This window comes from Schistocerca gregaria, chromosome 2 (genome assembly GCF_023897955.1).
Source record: "Schistocerca gregaria isolate iqSchGreg1 chromosome 2, iqSchGreg1.2, whole genome shotgun sequence".
NCBI classification, from domain to species: domain Eukaryota; kingdom Metazoa; phylum Arthropoda; class Insecta; order Orthoptera; family Acrididae; genus Schistocerca; species Schistocerca gregaria.
Window position 1 is genome coordinate 434,482,615 of NC_064921.1, and position 24,962 is coordinate 434,507,576.

General features: G+C 38.4%; 1 protein-coding gene across 1 annotated transcript in view; it reads left to right on the forward strand.

The window, feature by feature from the left end:
* Positions 1-3,642: 3,642 nt before the first annotated feature.
* LOC126324953 (adenylosuccinate lyase) overlaps positions 3,643-24,962 on the forward strand; it is a 722,118-nt gene continuing 700,798 nt past the window's right edge. Inside the window, exon 1 of the mRNA XM_049995132.1 lies at positions 3,643-4,099. Within this exon, the coding sequence (XP_049851089.1) occupies positions 3,944-4,099 (156 nt within the window). The 5' untranslated portion in view covers positions 3,643-3,943. The remainder of the gene's footprint in view (positions 4,100-24,962) is intronic.

Sequence of the window (24,962 nt, forward strand, 5' to 3'; positions counted from 1 at the left end):
CTCGCTGGCAGCCTCCACAAAATAATGAAAGGAAACAAATTTTATAGCTTACTACAGTTTCGCTACTTATGGAGTAAAATTTCAGTCTCGATCATGACGTTTTAATTTATTACATCTTTACTGCCAACTCCATTCGCAACATATTTGCAGACAGTATCAACATATACCACTGACGTTACGTGCAAAATTATTTCATTGTGCCATGTAGAGTTCAGGTAACGTCATACACGTTACGTCATAAACATTGAGGTGCATAAAAAAATTAGCGTTTCTTAACACGGAGTGCGATTCTGTAAACAAACGGTGGTGGCGGTGGCGTATTTTGCATTTCCTCGCTCAAATTTCTTAAGCATTTCCATATTCTAGTCGATGCAAACCTGTTTATGAACTACAGTCAAATTGTGCGGAATCCCTGGGGAACAAATTTTATAAAACATGTAAGAGTCACTCTAATATAAAATTACACTTTTTTTCCCAGTTTCACTCACAGTCACATGCGCAATCAAACTATCTCACATTCTTTAATGTAGCGTTAGTATGCTCAGATGTTATAAAACTTTCTATTACGTCACAAATAATACAAGAGGAAAGCTAGACGAATTACAAAGTGATATGTGCCAGGTTGACCACTTACAAAGAAACAAAGACAAAACCAGCCATCCTGATTTAAAAAAAAATAAAAAAAGTGGTTCAAATGGCTCAGAGCGCTATGGGACTTAACTTCTGAGGTCATCAGGCCCCTAGAACTTCCAACTACTTAAACCTAACTAACCTAAGGACATCACACATATCCATGCCCAAGGCAGGATTCGAACCTGCGACCGTAGTGGTCGCGCGGTTCCAGACTGTAGCACCGAAAACCGCTCGGCCACCCCGGCCAGCCATCCTGATAACACATTAAAAGCTTCTTCTTAAAATTTTAGAGAACAAGTCGGACGTTTTACAGCACCCTAAAAGTCGTACCACAATGGTGTTACTGTCAGTTAAACAGAGGGCAAATCTGTCGGTACATTAGCTGCTGCCCACTTGTCTGATTATAAAACACAGTCAACTAAAATGTGGTGCACTGTGAACCGTACGCCACAAGTACCACACATTGGAGGGTTCTCTCGCTCGAGCAAGAAACCTTGCGTTATACGCCGTGTCTTGGGCGAAGACTTTACTAGCTGCGGCCTATTATTTGTCGCTTCCAGCCAGTTTTCTTCCCATGTACCTCAACAGCATGTAGGGTGATGGTGCGCTGGCCGATCTCATAATCGCGACACGCCTCCTTGGCTACTATGTCCTCCATTTTGTTTTGTTAATATCCCTGTGTTCAGCATAAATCAGTTCCACATTAACGAATTAACATATCTACAAAGTTTCACTGCCATACGATGATTTCATCCCTCACTGAACTTCCACGAGCAGCTGCAGAAAGCCACCTTCTCCCCAGCCTTTGAAAGTGGAGAAGGGCGTCGTGGATACTGTGTACTTCTTTATCTGCTGGATATAAGTGTTGTAAAGAGTTAAGGTCACTCAGTTGAGAGTTGGAACCGAGGAGGAATTTAGTAGGCGCAGAATCCCTCATCTGCTCTAGTGTTCCCAGAATCGCGTACAATCCTGCATGGAACACATTGAATTCTCGAGGTAACCGGGTCTTGAGGACACGATCGGGAAAAACAGAACAACGAAAGGAGTACCCCTGTTTAGAACCATCCGTGAATACGGCTAAATACCAGATCGTTGTAATTAAAGTGGAGCCACTCACAGAGATCTACCGTAAAGTAGGCTGTAATTATTGTTTGGCAGGTAAACTTGGTAGATACTCTAACGCGTTAATGCGGAACTGATTTATTCTGGAAAAAAATTAGTTGCCAATTTGGCTGCCAAGTGCAAATTTAGCGCTATGAATGCAAGAAAGATGTATAGAAATATTTCCATGTACAGGGCGAACATTATCAAGCCGACAAACTGGCGGGGACAGATTTCTTGACTGGAAGTGGAGAAAAGAAGATACCGTGAACATGTGTCCGGATATGGACGGCGTGCATGCAACGACAAAAATGGTCTCGGAACACATTACGGTGCTGCATCGCATTCACGTCACAGCAGATCTTCTAAGTGGCCTCCATGGGATTACGTGTGATGGGTACAGTAGCGGTTGTCGTGCAGGATACACATAATCGTACTTTGGCATGCATCATGTTGGCGGGCCCTTGGCTGGTGTTCGTAACAGGATTCTTCTCGATACCCTGTAGAACCTTGTCCTTCAATTTTTGTGTACGCACGCAGTCCGCCGCCTCCCTGCGCGTTCGTCTGTCTCAAAGGGCCCAAGGTCACACACACACACGCTCACAAAGGGCTTGAAATGTTGTGTGACGTGGTTGGTGTCTGTGAGGGTACTTGTTTTGATATAGCCATGCTGCCTCTCGACCGTTTCCATCTGCCTGACCGTACACGCACACCATTTCGCCTGTTTCCCGACATGAATTCCGGTCGATACTGCTGCTTACACTATGTTGCGTCTATCACACAGCCTGCAACACACTAGCAAAACGCAGCACGCATTAGAGGAAGTCATACGCATACGCAATCGCCATCTACCGTAGCAATGATGCTTTTCTGGACACATGTTCATAGGACCTTTTTCCGTCCATTTCCACTCAGGAATCAGTTCCAGCAGTTTGTCGGTGTTATTATTTTCACCCTGTCCCTGTATAATGAATTAAGGACGGGACGTGGGCAAAAAAACGTCAAACAAGTGAGAACTGCGTCGTGGGGCCATAATCACGTCGGGCCAAATCCAGAATAACTTGCGGACCCCGTGAAGGTACGGGATAAGGCCGTGAAAAATAAGACAGTTTATTCACAGTTACGCAGCGTGGTTTCTTATGAAATGGATATCTCTGGGACTTGCAAAGAACTACGATTTAATGAAGTGATTTAACATTAACAAATATTATCGAATTATAGAGATAATTTTAACTATAAAATAACACAAAACGGTACTTTTAATAATCTATATGAATATCACTCTTCAAAGGTGTAGAAGGAATTGTCCGTCAAGAGCTTTTCCACCACGTTTCACATAGTACGATATTTAGTAGTCTCTGGCAAGTTGTTGACTGTATGTTCAGTACTTAACCATCTATTGGATTCCTTTCTGTACTAATGTTATGCCTCTAGGTCTTCGTAGAGATTGTTTTTGGCCTTAGTATTATATTTATGCATATGCATTTTTTGAGAAAGGATAAAAATTGATAACGACGAAGGAAGTTAATGAACACAAGTATTGTAAAGCAGATGTCAAAATAACAGGAGCATATAATAACAGGAAGCAACAAATAATCTTTATATGCCAGAAAAAGGCATTGGCGCAAACAGGCATCGGATCTTGCGCTAGACGACTCTTCAGCCAGGAAGATCCCCACAGGTTGTAAAGAAATATTTGTATTGAGGAGAAATCAACCACTCTAATATTCATAATTTTTTTCTGTTTCGTTTTGTTCTTTGTGATACCTTCATTGCCGATTGATCCATAGTATTTAATTTGTAGTTTTGGATATTACATAGATTACAAGTTCCGATTTCATAATTCGTTGCCTTGAGTTTTATAGCAACTTATCACTTGACATTTGAACCGGGACCCCCTCCGTGAATTATGTAACTTAGTATTGATACCAAATGTTGTAAGCTTCTGTTAAGTCTAGAGGTGGGAACAGACCTTCAGTTGCTTAGTAACTTTGACAGAAATTGCGGATTAAGAACTGTGCATCTTCTCGCGCTCGGTTTTGAAATTTCGTAATTGTCGTCTGCTGTGGGTGTCGTCTTGGCAACACGGTCGCTCAGCAACATTGGTTACGGCGCGCGTCGTTAGTCAGTTGTTAATGCCCGCACGTGTTTGAGCTTAGTGCGCGAAAGTTATTCGTCTTGATTCTGTGAGTTAAGTTTTGTCACCGAAATGGATGAAGGGTACAAGGAAAACAGCGAGTTCTGCAACTATCGGTCTCCGCTGTCTACTCGGTATGCCTCGAAAGAAATGCAGTATAACTTCAGTGACATGAAGAAATTTTCTACCTGGAGGAAACTGTGGATATACCTCGCCAAGGCGGAGAAGGTATGTAACACTGCATTTGGTACATTCACTGTGAGTTCTTATTTGCCGTTCAGCATTGCCAGACATTGGATATGCACCGGTAATTTTAGGTTAGGTGTTACCGATGTGAATAATGGATTTTGCGCAGTGCGTGTGAGTTGGATAAGCTTTTGTTTCTGAGAACTTAACATTTATATGTATCTCTGCAAGGCTCAGATACAGGGAGTATTTACTAGTAGGCTACTGCTACTGCTATTGGTACATGTCATAATTCTAGTGTTTCACTTAGCTCCATCATTTGTCATGTATTTATTGTTGAAACTGAAAAAAACACTGGTATCATAAAATTTGTGTTGTAGTTTCTTACAGTTACTCGCTAGTTGCTACATAATATCAGTCTGTCAAGAACAAGGAATAAGTTGCGGAAATGATTCATTTTATTTTAAACGTTTGAAGCAGTAGCGAGTTTTGTACACATACACATACACATTTGTATACAGTTCACTCACTTCCCTTCTTCATTTGCATGGTATATTTTAGCAGCTTGCTGCACATTTGGATTCATAAAAACAATGAGAGAGAAAAATAGCGGCAGAAATATTTCTAATGTCAAAGCACATAATGTACTGTATATTCATTTGCCTATGTATATTCTGTGATACAAGAGTATATTGTTTGGAAGGAATGGTTGCCACTTTATAAATTTGCTTCTTCTTGTAGATGAAGAGAACAATAAGCTTAAGTACATACTCTTTCTTATTAAGTATAGTTTTCTTTCACATATATGAAGAGTCAGCATAGGACCTATTTAGTTCTCTGAATCTCTCTCCACAGGAATGCTCTGGGGCCAAGTATATAATGCACCTGGTTTCTCCTGCCTGTAATTTCTCTAACTTCAGTGTGTTTAGAGGGCCTGTGTATCCCATTATTATTTATTTGTACTTTATTGATCTCCTGTCTTCAGTTTTGTGGAAGGTACAATTTGATATAGGACTGTGATCTACATTCCATAGCATATGTGGTGGAAGATACATGCTGTAGCTAATGGAATTGTTTTTCAGCTTTTGTATTGGTTACTGTTGTTAGTACAGGTCTGTGTGTATCTGGACATCTCTAATTTTGCACACATTCAAATGTGAGTTCATTGAGTTTGGAGAGTGCGAAGCTCTATGCAATGCATATGATCTTTCTTGAACTTTAAAGCTAAGTGATTTCTTCTGGATTTCTGTGACGCCCTTGCATTGACTTGCAGAACAAGGTGGCACTGTTGTTAAGCCACTGTACTTGAATTTGGGAGGAATAAGTTTTTAGTATTCATATGGCCATCATGGGTTAGATTTTCTGTGGATTCCTTGTACTGGTGTATGGAAAGGACTTTGAAAAAACTCTTCCCCATCTTTACCCTATCCAGTCTTGTGGCCTTGAAGAAAAATGTACGGAGTTCTTTTACTCGAAAAATATGTAGTCCCTTGCATACCTTATTATTTGCATCTTCTTCCAAACATATTTGTTGTGGAATTATATGGTCTGTTAATGGAAATGCATTATTTTGTTGCCCCTCTCAAATGTCTAGTTACAAGAGTACTAGTAATTTTCTGGCACTTGTCACATTGTTTAATTATGTTTGAGTGGCACTAAGATGCAGTATGGAATGGGATGACCACGTGTATGCAGTTGCAAGGAAAGTAAATGCAAGCATTAATTAAACTGCATTAATACAGTTTGTCAGCAATGGATGCAATATACGTGTGTGACAAATTCTACAGTATTTGTTTGCCATTTGAAGACCTGATCTAGTAGGCATGTCACTAGACATCAAATAAATTCAAACACATCCTTCTAAGCTTTAGTTGGTTGCTTTAGGCCCTCCAAAAGAGTATTGAAAGTACTCAGCAAACATAAATGAGAATCTTTAGCATAAAGAATAAATAAACATATTGTCATGAAAATTTAGAGAACTAGGATTCAAGGAATACTGTGTGACAGTTGTACTGCATCTATCATTCGTCTTATTTACATGTCATGAGAGTAAGGTAAGAGATATATGGAGGCATACCAAGAAATGTAAATAGCAAAGTTCATCCTCCTCTCATAAATGAATGAAATTTGACAGAAGATCTCCGGTATTGATACGAAGTACCCTACGGTAAATAATTTTGAACAGTTTTGCTTATTGACAAAGCTGTGTAATGTGCTTGGAAGCTCAGTTGCTATGTATTCCTAAATTTTAATTTCATTGGACTCCATATAATCCTGTTGTGGTTACCAATTGTTGAATACAAACAGTGGAGGAAAGGATTAGTTGCAAAATCTGTCATTTTATTACAGCAGATCTAGATTTCAACTATTAGGCCTACTTGCTCATCTTCAGTGCATATAGCAGGTGATGTTAGTCCAAAGTGTTACATTGTAAACAATATTGTTTATGTTTACTACTTGATAGTTTGTACAAATGTCACCTGTTGTTATATACACTGAAGGTGACTATGTAATAGCTGAAATCCAGATCTGCTATAATAAAACAATGGATTTCACGACTGATTGCTGTCCTTTTCTCCACTGTCTATTCCTAAATTTGGCTGTATTCATTCTGTGTATTCTGTAGATCTTACCACGAAGTAGAATGTTCAGGTACTTGAAATAAGTCATGTTGTGCACTAGCAATAGATAGAAGCTTTATGAGGTTTGATCCCAATGAGAAGCAGGTTTGTCCAGTGACTCTACTTTACTTTATTTCATGTAGTAATGTTGCTGCTTGAAGTAGAAGGAACTGTTTGAAACTAATTGTCAACACTGTACTTTCAGAATATTGAGATTCAAACTGCACAAGAAGTTGTTGCTTCACCAGCTGTATTGAATAGTTGCTGCTTATTTCCTAGAGCTAACCAGAATTTACAAGACTACATTGATAGTTATCAAGGAATAACATTTATCTAGATAATGTAAGAATAAGGGCCTACTTACAGAGTAGGTAACATGTATCGTGACTCCTTGACTGTAGATAACCAGATAATTTCCAGGAATGCCTAATGAGGTGTGTTTTTAATTTTATTTTAAATTTATATGGCTGATTACAGATTGTTCCTAGTAGGATTCCTTCTGACAATTAGATTGCTATCACCTCAGATAGCGTTTGAGAAGTCCTGCATCATACCATAATCCAGATTTCATATTAAGTTACATTTATCATCATATCTAGTTGAGTGATAGCCAGCAACTTGAAATGCAAAGAAAAAATTGGTTTAATTTATAATTAATCCTTCATTGGGTTTCAAAATTTATGTATTATTCGGTTTCTAGGAACTCTGATGAAATTAAAGTGTGTGATAGGACTGTCCCTGTGTACATATAGTGAAATGTTGGTGTTGAAGATTAATGAAAGGGAGAAAACTTTGTCTGGTCAACTTATTGTAGGCAACGCTCTAACATTATCAGCTTGACCTTTTATGTCATTCATCTTCAGTCTGTATTGAAGTATCATCAGTTTAATCGCACCCTCTTACAAGTTTTTTAGATGTTATCTCCCTAAATTTCAATTTCCAATTTTCTGCTTTCTGCCATCATGAAAATGTATGCACACAGAAGTTGGCTTCTCTTCACAAAATTTTCTTTACTGCTAGGTCTACTGCCCAGACACTTTTGTTCAGCTTTTGGATACTGTGAGAAAAGTGCCCAAAATTAACTCATTACTTACTGTATTTTTATTGCTGCCCATGTACAATTACAGGTGATGTAACAAAGTGTTTACTTTTGTAGAGAGTTCACTATTGTTACAAAATTTCTGTAACTGTCAAAGACTGAGGAATTCGTAAATTTGACAGAGTTCAGAGCCTGTAGAAACAACCAGGAGATGGTCACACTAACAGCATTAAAACATTATTAAAACAGAGGTTGACATACAAGTAGGATCTCCATAAGAATAGGATGTTTTTGTTGGGGATGTTCTTATTATTGATACATATGAATGTGTTAAAAACTTGAAAATACCTGACTACAGTGTGAGTGTGTGAATTTCATGGGGGCATAAATGTCTTTAGGGAGCACGCAACATACAGAAACTGACAACCAATCCTGCCCTTTTCCAACTTAACAAAACCTCAAGATACACTGCAGATTAATCTGGCAGAAGTACAGACACCCATGACATCCACTAGATCTATGTAGGTTCAGTACAGAACATGATCAAAGCTATTGTTACTCAGTGGGTTGTAATCTCCACTAGACAGTGTATTTGCTTAGCAAAAACATGAGCCAAATGACTACCCACAAGAAGTAAATGGCATACTTTTAACGAAATACACAAATGACATCCACAGCTGAAATGTACAAATAAAAATATTGGTGATACCATTTATGTAGTATTGTACACTTCAAAGAATATACCCATGGCTTGCATTGTTCAGTAGATTTTATATGTGTTGCAAGAACTCTTAATGTGCCTTCAACTTTGAGATACGTCCTCCATTCTTTTCAATCGCATACTATGCTCAGTATTCTTACATACCTACTGAGCCAAGTCCTCATATTACACAGGGGAGGAGTGGGATTCAAATTCCTGTCCAGCCATCCAGGTTAAGGTCTCCCTAGATTATTTTAGGTGAATGCTACAATTGTTTCTTTTAATTGTTCTATAGCTAAATCCTCATTGCATTCTCCTCAAATAGTCCTGCTGTTTATGAGATGTAAAAAGTTACTTCTTTCATATTACAGTGTGTAGTGTTTGTCTTCAACTGCTACTTACTGTTAGTACTATCTGATGCACTGTATATAAGACACAGAAGGACATGAAATATAATTATTTTCTTCCTGAAGGTTCTATGAAGTTCTGTGTATTCCTGAAAACTTCGTAAGCTGGGTCTTTTTTTTTTATTATTAGAGTGAACTTTAATTCAGATATAATGGGCATTGTTAGCAAACAGTGTAACAACCCAAAATTATGTTTTTTAAAAAGTACTTGTGGTGCATGTAACAATACCAAATAATCAATGACATTGTATTTAAATTATCAGTTTGTTGTTCATGAATTCTCCCTACCCAGTAGTACCATTTCAATATCAGATTAATGTTTAGCTCCTATTTCAGTTGACCTGTAATGTTGTCTTTAATCCATTGTAGCTTTTCATTCCCATGTAGTGGGGAGGCTGGACATATATGGTAATTCTAATCAATGAACCAATATCATAAAATTATCATCATTCATTGTAGGTTCCAGCTTTTTAAATAATTAATAGAATGATTCCTAAGGAACTGATGATGTACAAAAGTTTCTACTGACTTGTTTCTGAACTGTTGGTATATGTAAAACGTTATTAGCTCTTCCTCATAAAATTGCCATACCTTATTATGATTTAGAATAAATGTGGTATGCACATTTTCTTGTGTCCATGTCACTGGCACTAAATGTAACACCTACAAGCAGAACTAATGAGAGTTGACATTGATGGACAAATTACAAAGCCCCGAGGGAAACGGTGTGTCACTGTTCTTTATTTTCAACCATAATTTGCTGCATTGGAGAAGATAATAACTCTCCATTTTTGTGTTACATAAATATGCAGTAACCCACTGTAAATGTGCTGCCCCTAATGCAATTCTTACCAAGTTTTTTAATTACAAGGTGTGATTTATTAAGTTAAAGACTCTGGAGTGTCACAGAAGATTCCTACCATTTTATTATTCTTGTTTAATCAGCTGCTAGTCTTCTCAACAAAGTTATTTGTACACATATAGCATATTCTTCTTGTTGGAAACCAAACTAGTTGTTCACAATAAACTCCTGTTTTTCAGTAACATTTCTTACATATTTTTGACAAGGTAGAAAGCTAAATATAGGCTGTTAATTACCTGTATCTTCCTTTGACCCTTTATTGAAGAATGATACTATTTTTGCTGTTTTAGTCTCTCTCTCTCTCTCTCTCTCTCTCTCTCTCTCTCTCTCTCTCTCTCTCTCTCTCTCTCTCCCCACCCCCCCCCCTCTTCCTCCCCCTCCCCCTTTCATAATTCAAACCTGGATTGTTTTATGTAATTTTGCATGCTAAATAATATTTTTCACCACCAATTGTGTCTTTCACATTGTTCGTTTGTGTCTTGGTTGTGTTTATTTCTGACGTCCCTTAGTATCGTTGGTTTTTATTTGCTTGATCTTAAGTTAGCTACTTGAATGGTACAGTATCTAGATTCTGCTGCTTATTAGTTATTAGTTTTCCATGGTTTTACCAGAAGAAACAATAACATTGACAAAGTTCGGTATTTTTATAGACTACGTACATTCTTTTGTATTTCTTTCTTACTTTAATCAGGACCTCCCTATTCTCATGCTATTCCTTTTCCCCTCCATTGTGGAACATTTCTGGAATAGTTTTGGGAATGTGTTCTTAATTTTCCGTAGCCTGACATCAGAATGTGTCTTAATTTTCAGTAGGCTGACATCAGAACAATCCCTCCACTGCTTTTTCTTTTTTTCTTCGTTCTATATCTCCTATTCTTCCTCCACTGCTGCATTTGAGGTTCCTCTTTGTTCCTGTGCGCTCCTGAAGGCTGGCCCACATGTTTGCGGCATAAAAGGTGACTGGATAATGCGTAATTTCTAGCCCTTTGCTGACAAGTGGGGTTCTCACGTATTCCCTGGTACAGGTCAGGCCCTGGGAGGGGTGATTGCCTGAGCTGTTACATTCCCAAATTGTCAGTTGGTCCATCTGTTAGGAGTTTGGGCGGAGTGATCAGAGGTGTGAAAAGTCACCTAAGGTGGGTGATGAACCCACCTCTGAGGGAGATGCTGCCAATCATGGGGGATTTTCTCACCAGGAGCCAATCACCACCTACTTAGTCTACATCTGCTAATTGCAAGCAGAACAAGGCTAAAGACTCCAGTACTCTTCAAACTGCATCTCGATTCCTCGTGGTATCATGTACTGAAGGAGGTCAGTCCTTTGCTATGTTTAATCCATTTATTATTCATAAAGATCTTCATGCAATTGCTGGCCCTATGAAATGCTGCTCTTGTTTATGCAATGGCACTTTGCTTTTGGACACTATTGTGATTCTCAGGTGCAACAATTGCTTGCAACTTCACTCTTCCACAGCTATCTTGTTCATGTCAAGGCCCATCAAATGCTGAATTCTTCGCTTGGTGCTATTTTCACTAGGCTGTTCAATGGTCTGACAGAGGGAGAAATCCAAACTTGCCTCTCTGAACAGGGCGGTACTGCAGTCCATCGGGTGACGAAAAAAATTGATGCATTCTTCGTGCTTATGCGCACTCTTTTTCTCGTTTTCGATAAAGTAGTGCTTCTGTCAAAGATCAGAGCCATCCTTGAAGTCACCATGGTCAAACCATACGTTCTAAATGCAATGTGCTGCTACCTATGTCAACATTACAGCAACTCTCAAAACCCAGCCAAATGGATTACTTGTGATAGGGATGCTCATGAGGGCGATTGCTCACCTCCACCCGTCCATTGTATCAGTTGGAATGTGACCATGCAGCCTCATCCCGAGAATGTCCCATGTATCTTGATGAGCAGGCCATCCAGGAGATATGGGGGAAGGAAAGCAAAGGTGGTGAAGGGTTCACTCCCATCGGGAAAGTGGCAGGTAGCATGAAGTAAGTTGCTGGAGCAATAGCCAAAAGTGAGCTCCAGGAGGTAAGGACACTACTCCAGTTTCTATCTATCAGTGTAAGTTTATCGACCTTAGCGTGGAACTTAGCAATAGTACCTTTCTGTACACTGATGGCTCTTGAACTGACCGTAGTGTTGGGTTTGCCTTCATCATTGGCACTGACCATTTTGGTATCGCCTTCCGGAACACTGCTCAGTTTTTACAGCAGGGCTCTGCACCCTGTATCAGGCGACACAGTACATCCAGCGATACAGGCTTTTCAATTGTGTCATCTGCTCAGATTCTGTTAGTGCCCTTCAGAGCCTCTGTGTGTTGTACACAGTCCATCCCTTAGTGCAATGGGTCCAAGAAAGCTTCCATGTGTTCACTCGTGAGGGAGCCACTGTGATGTTTATGTGAGTCCTTGATCACATCTGTCTGATTGGAAACAAGGCTGCAGTAGTCCTACTTCGACCTTCTAGTTCTTCCATTTCTTCTGATGATTTCCGAGTTGCCATCTGTCAGCAGATGATGTCACTTCGGCATCATTTTAACTAGGTTGCGTATTGGGCACTATCTTCTTAGCCCATTTTATAGCCATTTGCATTTTCCTGTATGTTTGCAGTGTTCGTTTAGTGTCAGTAGAAGCATTACCTATTAGAAAGGATGGTATGCAGAATTGAGATGTTTAGTTACTATATATACATTTTATATTTATTGAACTTTGTTTGTAGATTGAAGAAATACTGTTACTAGTGAACAAACTATTTTTCATAACTGGACAAACAGGGAAATAGATCTGTTAGGAGTCAATCTATCATGATACTTGGAAACCACTCTAATATTCAGTACCTTGCACCACAAATCACAGTAAGAGATGTCTTCCGTGTGAAGCATAGGAGAACTTCAGGGAAATTCATTATTCTGTCATTCAACAACTGATTATTAAGCACAGTTCATTAACAATTTGAACATCAAGAAATAATGTGACCTTTCTCAGTGAGTATTCCTTAACCACACTGCGCACAGAAGTTTCATTCTGGGTCATTGGTAGTATCCATATGTTGTATACTTTCTTTGGGGCCATCATGAACTGTTTGTGTTAACACTAAGAAGGTGAGTGCAGTTTACGTATGTCACGTGCATCACGTTCACATTGTAAACCTGAGACATTTCCACAATGTAGAAAACACACGGGGAGAGGCCTCAGTGACCGTATAGACCAGTCCCTTAAAAATGAAGCATACTTAATTGCTTAATAAGAGGTTATAATCATAGATTAATACAGAGGACTAGATTACAAATCCAGTGGTGCTAATCTCAGGCCAATTGCGTGATTAATCAACAAGTTGGAAAACCTAATTAGCACATTTGTATTACCAGTTTTCCTTAGTGTTTTTGACCTACTGATGTGTTGCCTAAGTACAGGACTATCAGGTGATAGCGCAGATTAAGATTATCAGCTGGTAGTTAATTTAAGAAAACCACAAAATGGTGTAAGTCAGCAAAAGACAGGACTGTTACACTATAATACTGGCCCCAGACATGGCAATGTGGAAAGAGACTTTTTTCTCACAGAAGTGCTCTTTTGTTGCCATCACATGGTGACCAATCTAATTGCCAGTGTGTCTCTCATCCTCCCCCCTCCCCCTCAAAAAGAGCCGCAGTAGCAACCAATGCTGCACCACCTCCCTGCTAAGGTTGGCTACAGGAACTACTATTCCTCAGAATAGGGACCCTGTTGTGTTTTCTTGGAGGCCAAAAAACCACAGGGTGATGCTCCCCAGCTCTCATTTGATTGCAGATCTTGTACGGTGCTCATTCGTGTGCAGATTCACAGAGGTATTGCTGAATAGATGGTGTGGAAGTTACTGTCATGTTACTTAACATGATTTGGTTTCTATTAGTTTAGAACCAGTTGTGTCTAAAGTCTCGCCAATAGCATTTCTGTCAAGCTGCATGAGTACACACTTACCTACTTTGTCCAGAATAATTTTGCGAGAGCACAGCATGCATCACGAGCTGCCTGCTCAATGTAATTAGTGATGCTGATTGGCTAAGAATTGTTATGCTTTATACCCTTTGGGTTTGCATCTCATATTCCTCACACCAAGCATGGACTCACTTGTGTGTTACTTCTGATAGTTTGTCACATCTACCTACATAAGGCTCTATATGGACTAGACTACTAATTATTTCATGTTCAGTTGTTTTTTTATGATAGTTGTATTTCTTGACAGACAGTCTTGCCAATGAGCAGTGTGCCCCTACCCCCACCCTGCCATACTCACTGCATTCATTTACTGCCTGTCTGTAGCCTCCCCCTTTCTCTCAATTATTCCTCCCCGTGGTCCAGAGACAGACGGTTTGCAAACAAGACTTACTTTCACTGCTACTTAGGAAGCAGTAGTGGACTGGACAGTTCATTCGCTCATTAACCCATTTAAAAATAATTCAAGGTGACGAAGTCGTAGCCCAGGACCTAAATGACAGGTGATCAATCTCTGTGTGAAAGCAGCTCCACCTCCTGCAGTACCCTGCATGATATTGTACCATTTAAGGCTAAATATATTAAAAGTTGCAGGTTGCCTAAAAATTATTCTATGAGAGAATAGGAAGTGTGTTAGAAACAACAACCTATTTTTGGAATGTGTCGTAAATCCACATCAGTTACACAGACTAGGTCCTAATTCATCTTTGTCTTTGTGGTTCTTGGCACAAAATGTACATTGATGGCAGTAGAATCGTTCTGTGGTCAGCTTCAAATGCTGGTTCTCAGAGTTTTCTCCATAATTTTTCATGAAAAGAACATTATCTTCCCTCCAGGGATTCCCATTTGAGTTCACATAGCAGTCTCCATAATACTGCTGCAACAAATCTCAGCATACCTCTGAATTACTTCAGTATCTTCCTTTAATTTGACTCAGTAGGGATCACAGACATTTGCGCAGTACTCAAAAATGGGTTACACAAATGTTCTGTATGCAGTCTGTTTTTAGCTATACTTTCCTAAAATTCCTTCAGAATACCAAAGACTACCATTTACCTGTGCTACTACTTGTCTTACATGCTCATTCCATTTCATATTGCTTTGCAATGTTACATCTAGATATTTCCTGAATGTGTCAAACAGAACACCACCAGTCTGTATTTAAATATTAGAGGGTTATTTCTTGTTCTCATCTGCATTTAATTGCACTTCTACATTTATAGCAAGTTGCCATTAATCACATCAAATAGAAATTCTGTATAACCGTATTATGGAAAAGGATGGTTGCTACTCACCATATAGCGAAGATGCTGAGTCGTAGGTTGGCACAACAAAAAGACTGTCAGAAAGTGAACTTCCAGCTAACAAGGTGTGTGCATGCGCGCGCGCGCACACACACACACACACACACACACACACACACACACACACACACACACGTGTGTGTGTGTGTGTGTGTGTGTGTGTGTGTGTGTGTGTGTGTGTGTGTGTGTGTGTGTGTGTGTGAGTGCGCGTGCGCGCATGCACACACCTTGTTAGCTGCAAGTTCACTTTCTGACAGTCTTTTTGTTAGGCCTATCTGCGACTCAACATCTTTGCTGTATGGTGAGTAGCAACAATTTTTTTTTAATATTGTTAAACTCCATCCTGGATTTTCCATTGCAGAAATTCTATCAAAATAATTTTGTATCCTGCTACAGTCATGTAATGATGACACTTGAAGCACGAGTCTTAAGTAGCACTTTGTGGATGAGAATGAGTCGTTTTAGTCCCTAATTTCTCAGCTCGCTGCAATCTGTTTTTTGTGTTGATTATAGCTGCTATAAAGAATTGAGTAAAATTCTTCGTAGGTGCATGATCTTTCCTGTTTATGTGGTATTGAAATAAACTGCAGATTAATCCAAGCTGCTTTGTTTCATTCTTATATCTCTTGTAAACCATAACTAGAGCTGTGCTTGGTGTTCGTCTTCATTGATTGCACAAAATAAACTGAAATCAAAAAGATATCGTTCTGTAAGTGACCTACATTTTTTTACCTGCTGATGATAATTTGTAGGTTAGCATCAATACTGGAGCATTAGGAATTATTGTACACTTTCTCTATCAGTCCATCATCATAAGTTACATGCTAGTTTGCCACAAAGAACCAGTGGTAATAGTATGTAACAGTATTTTACATGTCAACGAAGTTCTGAAAGGTTCAAGCAGTTGTGTTTAGAGATGAATGTCATTTATAGGCAAGATCAGATTGAATTAGTTTCAGTTTTCGTTGCATGGGCCCAAAAAAATGAGATGATCCTTGTGGATGTGGAACATGTTAGAAAGTATAATATAAAAACATAAAACATTTGAATATAATACTTACTAACCTGATAGTTTATCAGGAGATTGTGGAAACAGGTGAATGCAATGCGGTAAACTGGAACTGCTAATATTTACAGAATTAACATGCTGTCAGAATCAAACACTGTTATGGACTATTAATAAATTTATCATTAAAAAATTTTAATCTTGACTGTTGTGACCAAGTGCTGTCAGAACTGAAACCTAACAGATATTTTTACTTAAGCTGGCTTAACAGTCTGTTACGATATTCATCTATGGAGTAGAAGGAGTTGCCTGTCAAAAAATCTTTCAAACTCTGTTGAAACTGTGCTTTATCTGAAACCAAGTTTTTGATGGTTGTTGGCAATTTATTGAAAATGTGTGTTCCTCAATATTAGACCCCTTTTTGGACCAAGATAAGTTATTTTAGGCCTGTATGTAGATTGTTCTTATTCCTAATACTGACACTATGTATTGAGCTATTGGTTGGAAATAGTTGTATTACTTGCAACAAATTTCATTAAGGAATAAATATACTGAGAAGCAGTGGTTACAGCACAAAGTTCCTTGAACAGGTTTCTACATGATGTTCTTGAATTTACACCACAAATGATTTTTATCACATGCTTTTTCACCCTAAAAACTTTTGCTCAGTTTGGTGAGTTGCCTCAGAATATAATCCCATATGGCATAATAGATGAAAGTATGCAAGTTTTCTTTATGTTTATATCTCCTGCATCTGACATAATTCTCACGGCAAATACAGACTTGTTTAGCCGCTTAAGCAAATTCTGTAGTATGCTCTTCCCAATTGACTATATTATCAGGTTGTATCCTAGAAATTTAGCACTGTGGACCTATTCGATCTGGGTGTCTTCGTATGCTATACTAATGCTGGAAGAAAATCTCTTACAGGTTCTGAACTGCATATAGTGGGTCTTCTCAAAGTATAATGACAGTGAATTAGCTTTAAACCACTTATTAATGTCTGTGAAAATTTGATTAGCAGCTGTTTCTAAATCTGTACTTGACTTGCTACTTATTGCAATGTTTGTATCATCTGCAAACTAAACAAACTTAGCATCTGGCAATGTAAAATGATACATCATTAATGTACACAAGAAAGGGCAGTGGACCCAAAATGAAACCTTGAGGAACACCACATGTCATTAATTCCCAGTCAGATGAAGACTGAATGCTTACTGCACAGGTATTTCGCAATAACTGATCAATAGTTTGATTCTACCTCTTTATCCCCCTTCTTGCAAAGAGGCTTAACTTCAACATACTTTAGTCAGTCTGGAAATGTTCTGTTCATAAGAGATTGATTACACAAATAACTTACGATAGAGCTCAGCTCACATGAGCACTCATTGATTAACTTCGTTGATATGTTATCATACCCACTGGAATGCTTAGATTTTAAGGATTTTGTGATGGATGCTACTTCTTTGGGAGACATGTCATATCCATTTTACTGAGGTTATTTTTAAAGACGGGTCTCAGATACTCCGTTGCACTGTTCACTGAAGGTGATAATCCCAAGCTGTCAGTAACAGAAATGAAGTACTTGTTTAAGAGGTTTGCAACATTACATTTACTTTTTATTACCAAAGTCTCATTTATTTTTAGACCTATCTGTTCCTCTTCCTTTCTGGCCCCACATGTCTGTGTTTTCACTATATCCCATACAGTTTTTATTTTGTTGCTTGATGTCATAATCTTTTCTTATAATAAAGCTGATTCATTTTATGGGTTACTTGCTTCAATATTTTACTGTATTATTTGTAATCCGTTACAATTATAACATCAGAGCTGTTCCTAGATAGTAGACAATGTCTCCCTTTTGTCCCACATGATACCTTTATTCCTTGTGTAATCCACAGTTTATTTTTTGACTAGTGTGTGGTTCTAGTTACCTATAGGGGAAAACAATTTTCAAAAGTGGAGGTAACTTTATTAATGAATGCTTTGTATTTTCCATTTGAGTCAGAAGTATTGTAAACGGCTATCAAGTTCATGCCTTTAAGCAGTTTCCTGAATTTCTCAATTGTTGACTTATTTATTACCCTCCTGTACTCAGATTTAATAGATTTTTTATCCTGACAAGTTTCAACATTTAACACAAGATGCTGCTTGTCATGATCAGATAGCTTGTTCACTAATGCTTTTGCGATGTGTCTTTTTTCCCTCGATTTGTGTACAAAGATATTATCAATGCCAGTCTCTGAGCATTTACATATCCTAGTAGCAAAGTTCACAGTAGGAACTAAGTTGAATGATAGTGCTACTGACTGCAATAATTGTTCACTGACATAGCTTTTCAATAATTTCACATTAAAATCACCAGCAACCACTGTTTTCTTGTTTTTTACCATGAGATAGGACAGCAGAGTGTCCAGATTTTTTATGAAGAGGTTAAAATTTCCTGAAGGTGATCTGTGTATACCTACTATTATAAAGGACTTCTTATGAAATACTATTTCTGGTGCACAAGCTTCCAAGTGCTGCTCCGAGCAAAATTTATTAATATCAACATTCTTCGAATCAAAACAGTTTCTGATAAATATGACAGCTTCTCCTTTCTCCACATTTTCTCTACAGAAATAAGAAGCTAACTTGAATCTTGTAACATTTAACATAAGTTTACCAGAGGTCACATGATGTTCAGAGAGGCAGATTATATCAACTGGTTTGCTCAACTCAATTCTTCAACACAAATAAGCAACTCATCAAGCTTACCCCACAGTTCTCAGAAATTCGGATGCAATAACGATAACTGATTTTGTGCACTGGTTGAATTACAACATGATGAACCTAATTTTCCTGCCAATTTTTGAGTATCTCAACTTTCAATCAGAGGCCGTCTGCATGAATTGTGTACATTAAAATTTGCTTTCTGGCTGCCTGTTTTATCAATGTGAATGTCATTTTCAGCCTGTCTCTGAATATCTTTTGTTTCTGACCTCCCTCCTTTAAAAAAACTGTTGATCTGTCACTTGTAACCACTGATACTTTACCACTTGCGACAGTGCCCCCCCCCCCCCCCCCCCCTTAAATTATTTGCTATTAGACCAGACAGTTTTCTCTTCACTTTCCTGTTGAGGTGAAGGTCATGCCTAGTATAGTTCCAGAGTCAACAGGAACCACACTGATATGAGTCAACAGGAACCACACTGATATGAGTCAACAGGAACCACACTGATATGAGACCCCATATCTGATCCAAGCAGCCGTTCCACTTCTAAATTAACTTTCCTAACAGAAGAGTTTAAATGAGGCCGTTCATGGCGCCTCAGAACAGACGCAAGCCCAACACCAGTATGTCTCATTGCTGAAGCTGTTGTTACCAGGTCACTTTCAATTGAATAATCAGGATTCCTATCTATGCACTTGCTTACCCCACTCACTGTTACCATGGTGTCTTCCTTTGTGAACCTACAATCTCTATCACATGACCCAGACTTACAATAGGTTTTAAAAAGTGTGATCTGGTAACCTGGCTCTAGTTCATCTTGTAATAGTTGGCCAACACCTCTATCATGTGAACTAACTAACAACAAAACTTTCTTCTACAGCTTTTTCTGACTTTGTACTTTTCAAACACTTTTTGAAGGTTTGTTGTGTCCTCTCTACTCATACATCTATTTGTGGCTCATCAGTTTCCAGCTGTGACAACAGATCAAACCCTTTTTCCACATTCACAACCACACTGTCTGGGAAAGTCCTATTCCTACTTCTTCTATAACCTGTTGTCACTTCGCACCTCTCTTTTCCCCTCTCCCCCCTTAACTTTTCCAGATCTTGTTTCATTGTATCTAGTTTCGCCTGAAGGGCAATAATCTTCTCCTCGTGTTCCTCTATCTTCCTATCCCTACAGCAAATCCTACACAACCAATGAGCCTTATTTATTTCCCCAATTCCCACACCGCTACAGTCACCCACATTAAAGAAACTGCAACAATCCTCACACCACACCCCAGAACTAACAATCCTACGGCAAGTCATACACTTCTCACTCATGGCAAACAGATTTTAGCTTTAGTCTTAGTTAAAACATGAATAACTTTGTACATTACTGAATTAATATATTAAATTTCTTAGAAAGTTTAGGCCTAAAGTTAGGATACTAATTCAAAACAAAAACTATATAACCTGTATTCCTTATGTGACGAAACAAAATGTAAACAAAGAACTGAGCCTATGCTATATATACTTTCCACTTATTTCGGAACTTTTCACTTCGGTTACTTACTAGAGAATCAAATGGATAGCATATGAGAGTACTTTAACAACACAAACTTTACTTTATTGAAATAATCACATAACTTACAGTATATCACAGCATAAACAAATTGTAGTCCAAATTCGCACCTATGAAATGTTTTCTTATTTTAGAAAATGTGCAAAAAAATGTGAAACCTTCAATTGCTAGTTTACAATATGTATTAATTTACTTAATTATGATGTAATATTACCTCAATTAATTGTTATTATTCAATTAAACACTTATCTTAATGAGAGCTGTGAATGAATGTGCATGACTCACCATATCTCATCTTCAGATCATTTCGTTTGCTTAACAGGGTAACTAGTCATAACAGAACTTTTAGTTTCACTGTTGTGACCAGTTTTGATAGAGGTGATAGCCTGTATAAACTAAAGTTGCCTACCATTGAGAACCTTACAACTTTTGTCACTGTATGTCAGCTACACAACAGTGCATATAAATTAGAAGTAGTAGTCATTTTTCCACAAATATAGCTTACTAAGGAACTACTTGCATCACTAATAATACAAGCAGGTCTTTTGTAACCACAGTACTCAGAAAAATCAAGATTTTTTTTTCCAGCTTATATCGTGCACTGCACACATGAAAAACAAAGTAGTTATATACTTAGGAAATTGAGTGCAGGGGAACAGATGTGGGGCTCGTGCATCATTACTTGTGGCAAGGTCATAGTGGAGTTGGTATCCATTGCCTTCCTCCTACCTGTTACAGAGTGTCAAGTGTGTAAAAATATCATGTGGTGTTGGATTTTGTGTTGTTACGGGTGAAGAGAGGAGGGATGGTGAAACCTGGTGTGACAGTTGGACTACCCAAATGCTGAGCATGCTGCACAGTGTGATTTTTTTTTTTTTTCTCCATACTCGCAAGCCACCTGATGGTGTGTGGCGGAGGGTACCCTGAGTACCTCTATCGGTTCTCCCTTCTATTCCAGTCTCGTATTGTACGTGGAAAGAAGGATTGTCGGTATGCTTCTGTGTGGGCTCTAATCTCTCTGATTTTATCCTCATGGTCTCTTCGCGAGATATACGTAGGAGGGAGCAATATACTGCTTGACTCTTCGGTGAAGGTATGTTCTCGAAACTTTAACAAAAGCCCGTACCGAGCTACTGAGCGTCTCTCCTGCAGAGTCTTCCACTGGAGTTTATCTATCATCTCCGTAACGCTTTCGCAATTACTAAATGATCCTGTAACGAAGCGTGCTGCTCTCCGTTGGATCTTTTCTATCTCTTCTATCAACCCTACCTGGTGCGGATCCCACACTGCTGAGCAGTATTCAAGCATTGGGCGAACAAGCGTACTGTAACCTACTTCCTTTGTTGTCGGATTGCATTTCCTTCTTCCAATGAATCTCAGTCTGGCATCTGCTTTACCGACGATCAACTTTATATGATCATTCCATTTTGAATCACTCCTAATGAGTACTCCCAGATAATTTATGGAATTAACTGCTTCCAGTTGCTGACCTGCTATTTTGTAGCTAAATGAAAAGGGACCTATCTTTCTATGTATTCGCATCACATTACACTTGTCTACATTGAGATTCAATTGCCATTCCGTGCACCATGCGTCAATTCGCTGCAGATCCTCCTGCATTTCAGTACAATTTTCCATTGTTGCAACCTCTTGATACACCACAGCATCATCTGCAAAAAGCCTCAGTGAGCTTCCGATGTCATCCACCAGGTCATTTATGTATATTGTGAATAGCAACGGTCCTATGACACTACCCTGCGGCACACCTGAAATCACTCTTACTTCGGAAGACTTCTCTCCATTGAGAATGACATGCTGCGTTCTGTTATCTAGGAACTCCTGCTTGACTTAAATGTCTACTTCGCAGCCTGTGCCATCTCAGTTCTCCCCATCAGTAGATTTTTCTGAATTGCATAGGTGGGAGCTCTCCTCTGTTCTCACAATCCCTCTGGCATCAACTTTCACTAGTCCCTTCTTCCATCTGACTAACCTCTCCTAGCTTCCAGTCTAGCCCCGTACATGCCTTTTATTCTGCCAGTGTGCCTGTATAGCCCTTGCCAGCATCCACTAGCAGTACTAGCATCTTTCCCCACCTGTACCTCACAGAATCCCACCCCACTATAACTCTTCCGTACACCCACTACCCACTCCAGCTAGGTTGTTGTCACTTCAGTTGCAGTCAGGCCTTAGTGCGCAGAGATGATGGTCTGCAACACAGCATCTCTTCTATGTGGTAAGTAGCTATCAATCCTTATATATAAAACTTTTTTCAGTGAAACTTAGATGTTGTGCTAAAGTTGAACTGTTACGGTTTATGGAATGTCGTCAAGAATACTGCTTAGCATACCCCGCGCAGTTTGATTAAAAGACCTTTTCTATAAGAAAAACTGCCACTGGGCTTGGGATTTAGGTGTGTGTGTGTGTGTGTGTGTGTGTGTGTGTGTGTGTGTGTGTGTGTGTGTGTGTGTGTGTAGATGAAATAAGAGTAATAGCTAAAAGAAATGCTGAAACAATGACAACAGCAGATTAATGAGGTTTCAGTTGTGTGCAGGTATCCAGAGTTTGGATTCTTGTCATTAATTGCTGGAGGTAAATGCTGGGATGGTTTCTTAAACAAGATTGTTGTTGATTTCTTTCCTTCATCATTATCAAAATGAACATCTCAATCTCTAAATATTCTGTTGGAGTCTGTTGTTTTAAATAATAGAGAACTTGAAATGAACACAGTGTTCAAGATTAGCTTCGTCATACCATCAGGAAAAGTATTGACTGAGCTGTGGAAGAACTGAGATGGGGGCAGTTGTAGAGTTATACCCATAAAAATTCTATGAGGTTGTGTATCATGGAGATAGTAAATCATGATATAATCTTCTGGCAAGTTAATAACATTGCTCTTTACATGACAAGTCTAAATACACACTGAAACCAAGCATTGTATGTCAAACCTTTAGAATTGCGCGCACACTTGTTTGTTTGTGTGTGTGTGTGTGTGTGTGTGTGTGTGTGAGAGAGAGAGAGAGAGAGAGAGAGAGAGAGAGAGAGAATATTTATTGCTATCATGCATGTGCAGAATTCATTTGAGTTGAGGTTATTGTCCGACTTTGTCGAAACCTAATTCTCAAAATTTTAATAGGTAGATGTTCATTCTGCACATTATTGGCCATACTATGTTCTCTTCAGGTATGAAGTACTTTTTCTCATTACTTAAAAATGATAAATTCTTGAGTGTAAGTTCTGTGATATACTTGACAGTACTTTAATCACATTTTGTGAGTTGACCATTTCATGTCAAATCAATTTTAAATATCTAACCTACTGTTACTACATGCCTAAGCAGCATGATTGACTTTACTGCCCTTTCTGACTTCAACTAGTGATACCATTCGATTAGTACTTTTTTTTTTTTTTTTTTTTCACTACATTTTTAAGAGTTCTTTGTGTTGTTGCTGTATACCTGTATTTTTGTCATTCATATACATTTATATGGCTACTCTGCAATTCACAATTAAGTGCCTATTGTTGCTATTCATTTGTTCATTTTTATTGGACCCTGCTATCATGAAACATGTTCAAAATGTGGGCTACTCCATGGTGACAATACTAGCTGGCTTAAACAGTTGTGCAGAATGTTGAATGGTAGCTTTCTTACCATGTTTATTAATCTACATCAGTGATATTTAACAAATTAAATTACATTTCTTTGGAATGGTATTGTGTCAATACTGAAGAAAAATGTCATCTCAATTCCATTTTATTAATATTCATGTGTGTTTATTATATACTAAAATTGTATTTTTGCTATTGTCATGGTTAGTTTTATGCACGAAATACAGGTAAATCTCATTATACATGGTAGTTATGTATGCAAAATTGTTGTACATACAAAATTTGCGAAAATTGTGATTTCTTTTATATGTAAAATATTTGCTTAGGTTCTCTGTTACTCAGGTATTAGTTTAAAATGGCCAAGTTTCTTACATCATTGTCAATGTATTTCAGTGGAAATTCTATACACTTACAATTTAACACTGAGAGACACAATAATGCACTAAAAATATTTTCCTCAAGTCTCTCTGTATCATAAATAGCCTCAGGATAATCTACTTAAGAAGAATCTGATGATGCTATTGTCAGTTCACTTTCCATGACAAATATCCTCACATGGAAATGCTTTGCAGCTGAAGTGCTCGCTAGGTACCTGTCATTTATTAGAAGTTCCCACTGCTCTGCAAAGAAATGTTTAATTGTCAACAATTTTGAAAGATTTTTTATAACAGTAGGTCTTCGGATTTCTATTCATTTCATTAACAAAATAGTCACTGAAAATAGCAGAAGTCATCCAACCATTTTTTATCATATGCAGTGAAGTCCCAGCCTGTTCTCACCACAAAGCTTTAATTCACTAAGATCTTCAGAGTGATAGATGGTTTTAATTTGCAATCACTGCAGCATTTACTCTGCAAAGAAGGGTGCATTATTCCTTGCCAGCCTTAAATCTTGATGCTGTTCCTTCTTCAACAAAAATGGGTGTGTGTTAGGCATCCATTTCTAAAATAAGCCTTCTTTGCAGTATAGTCTTTTTCTGCCACAGTTAATTTATACCTCTTTTGAAAATTCATCTGTTCCAACTTCATTTACTGCAGCTGCCTCTCCTGTCGTTATAATATTGTGAAAGCCAAAACAGTGCTTGATGGGATCAGACCAAC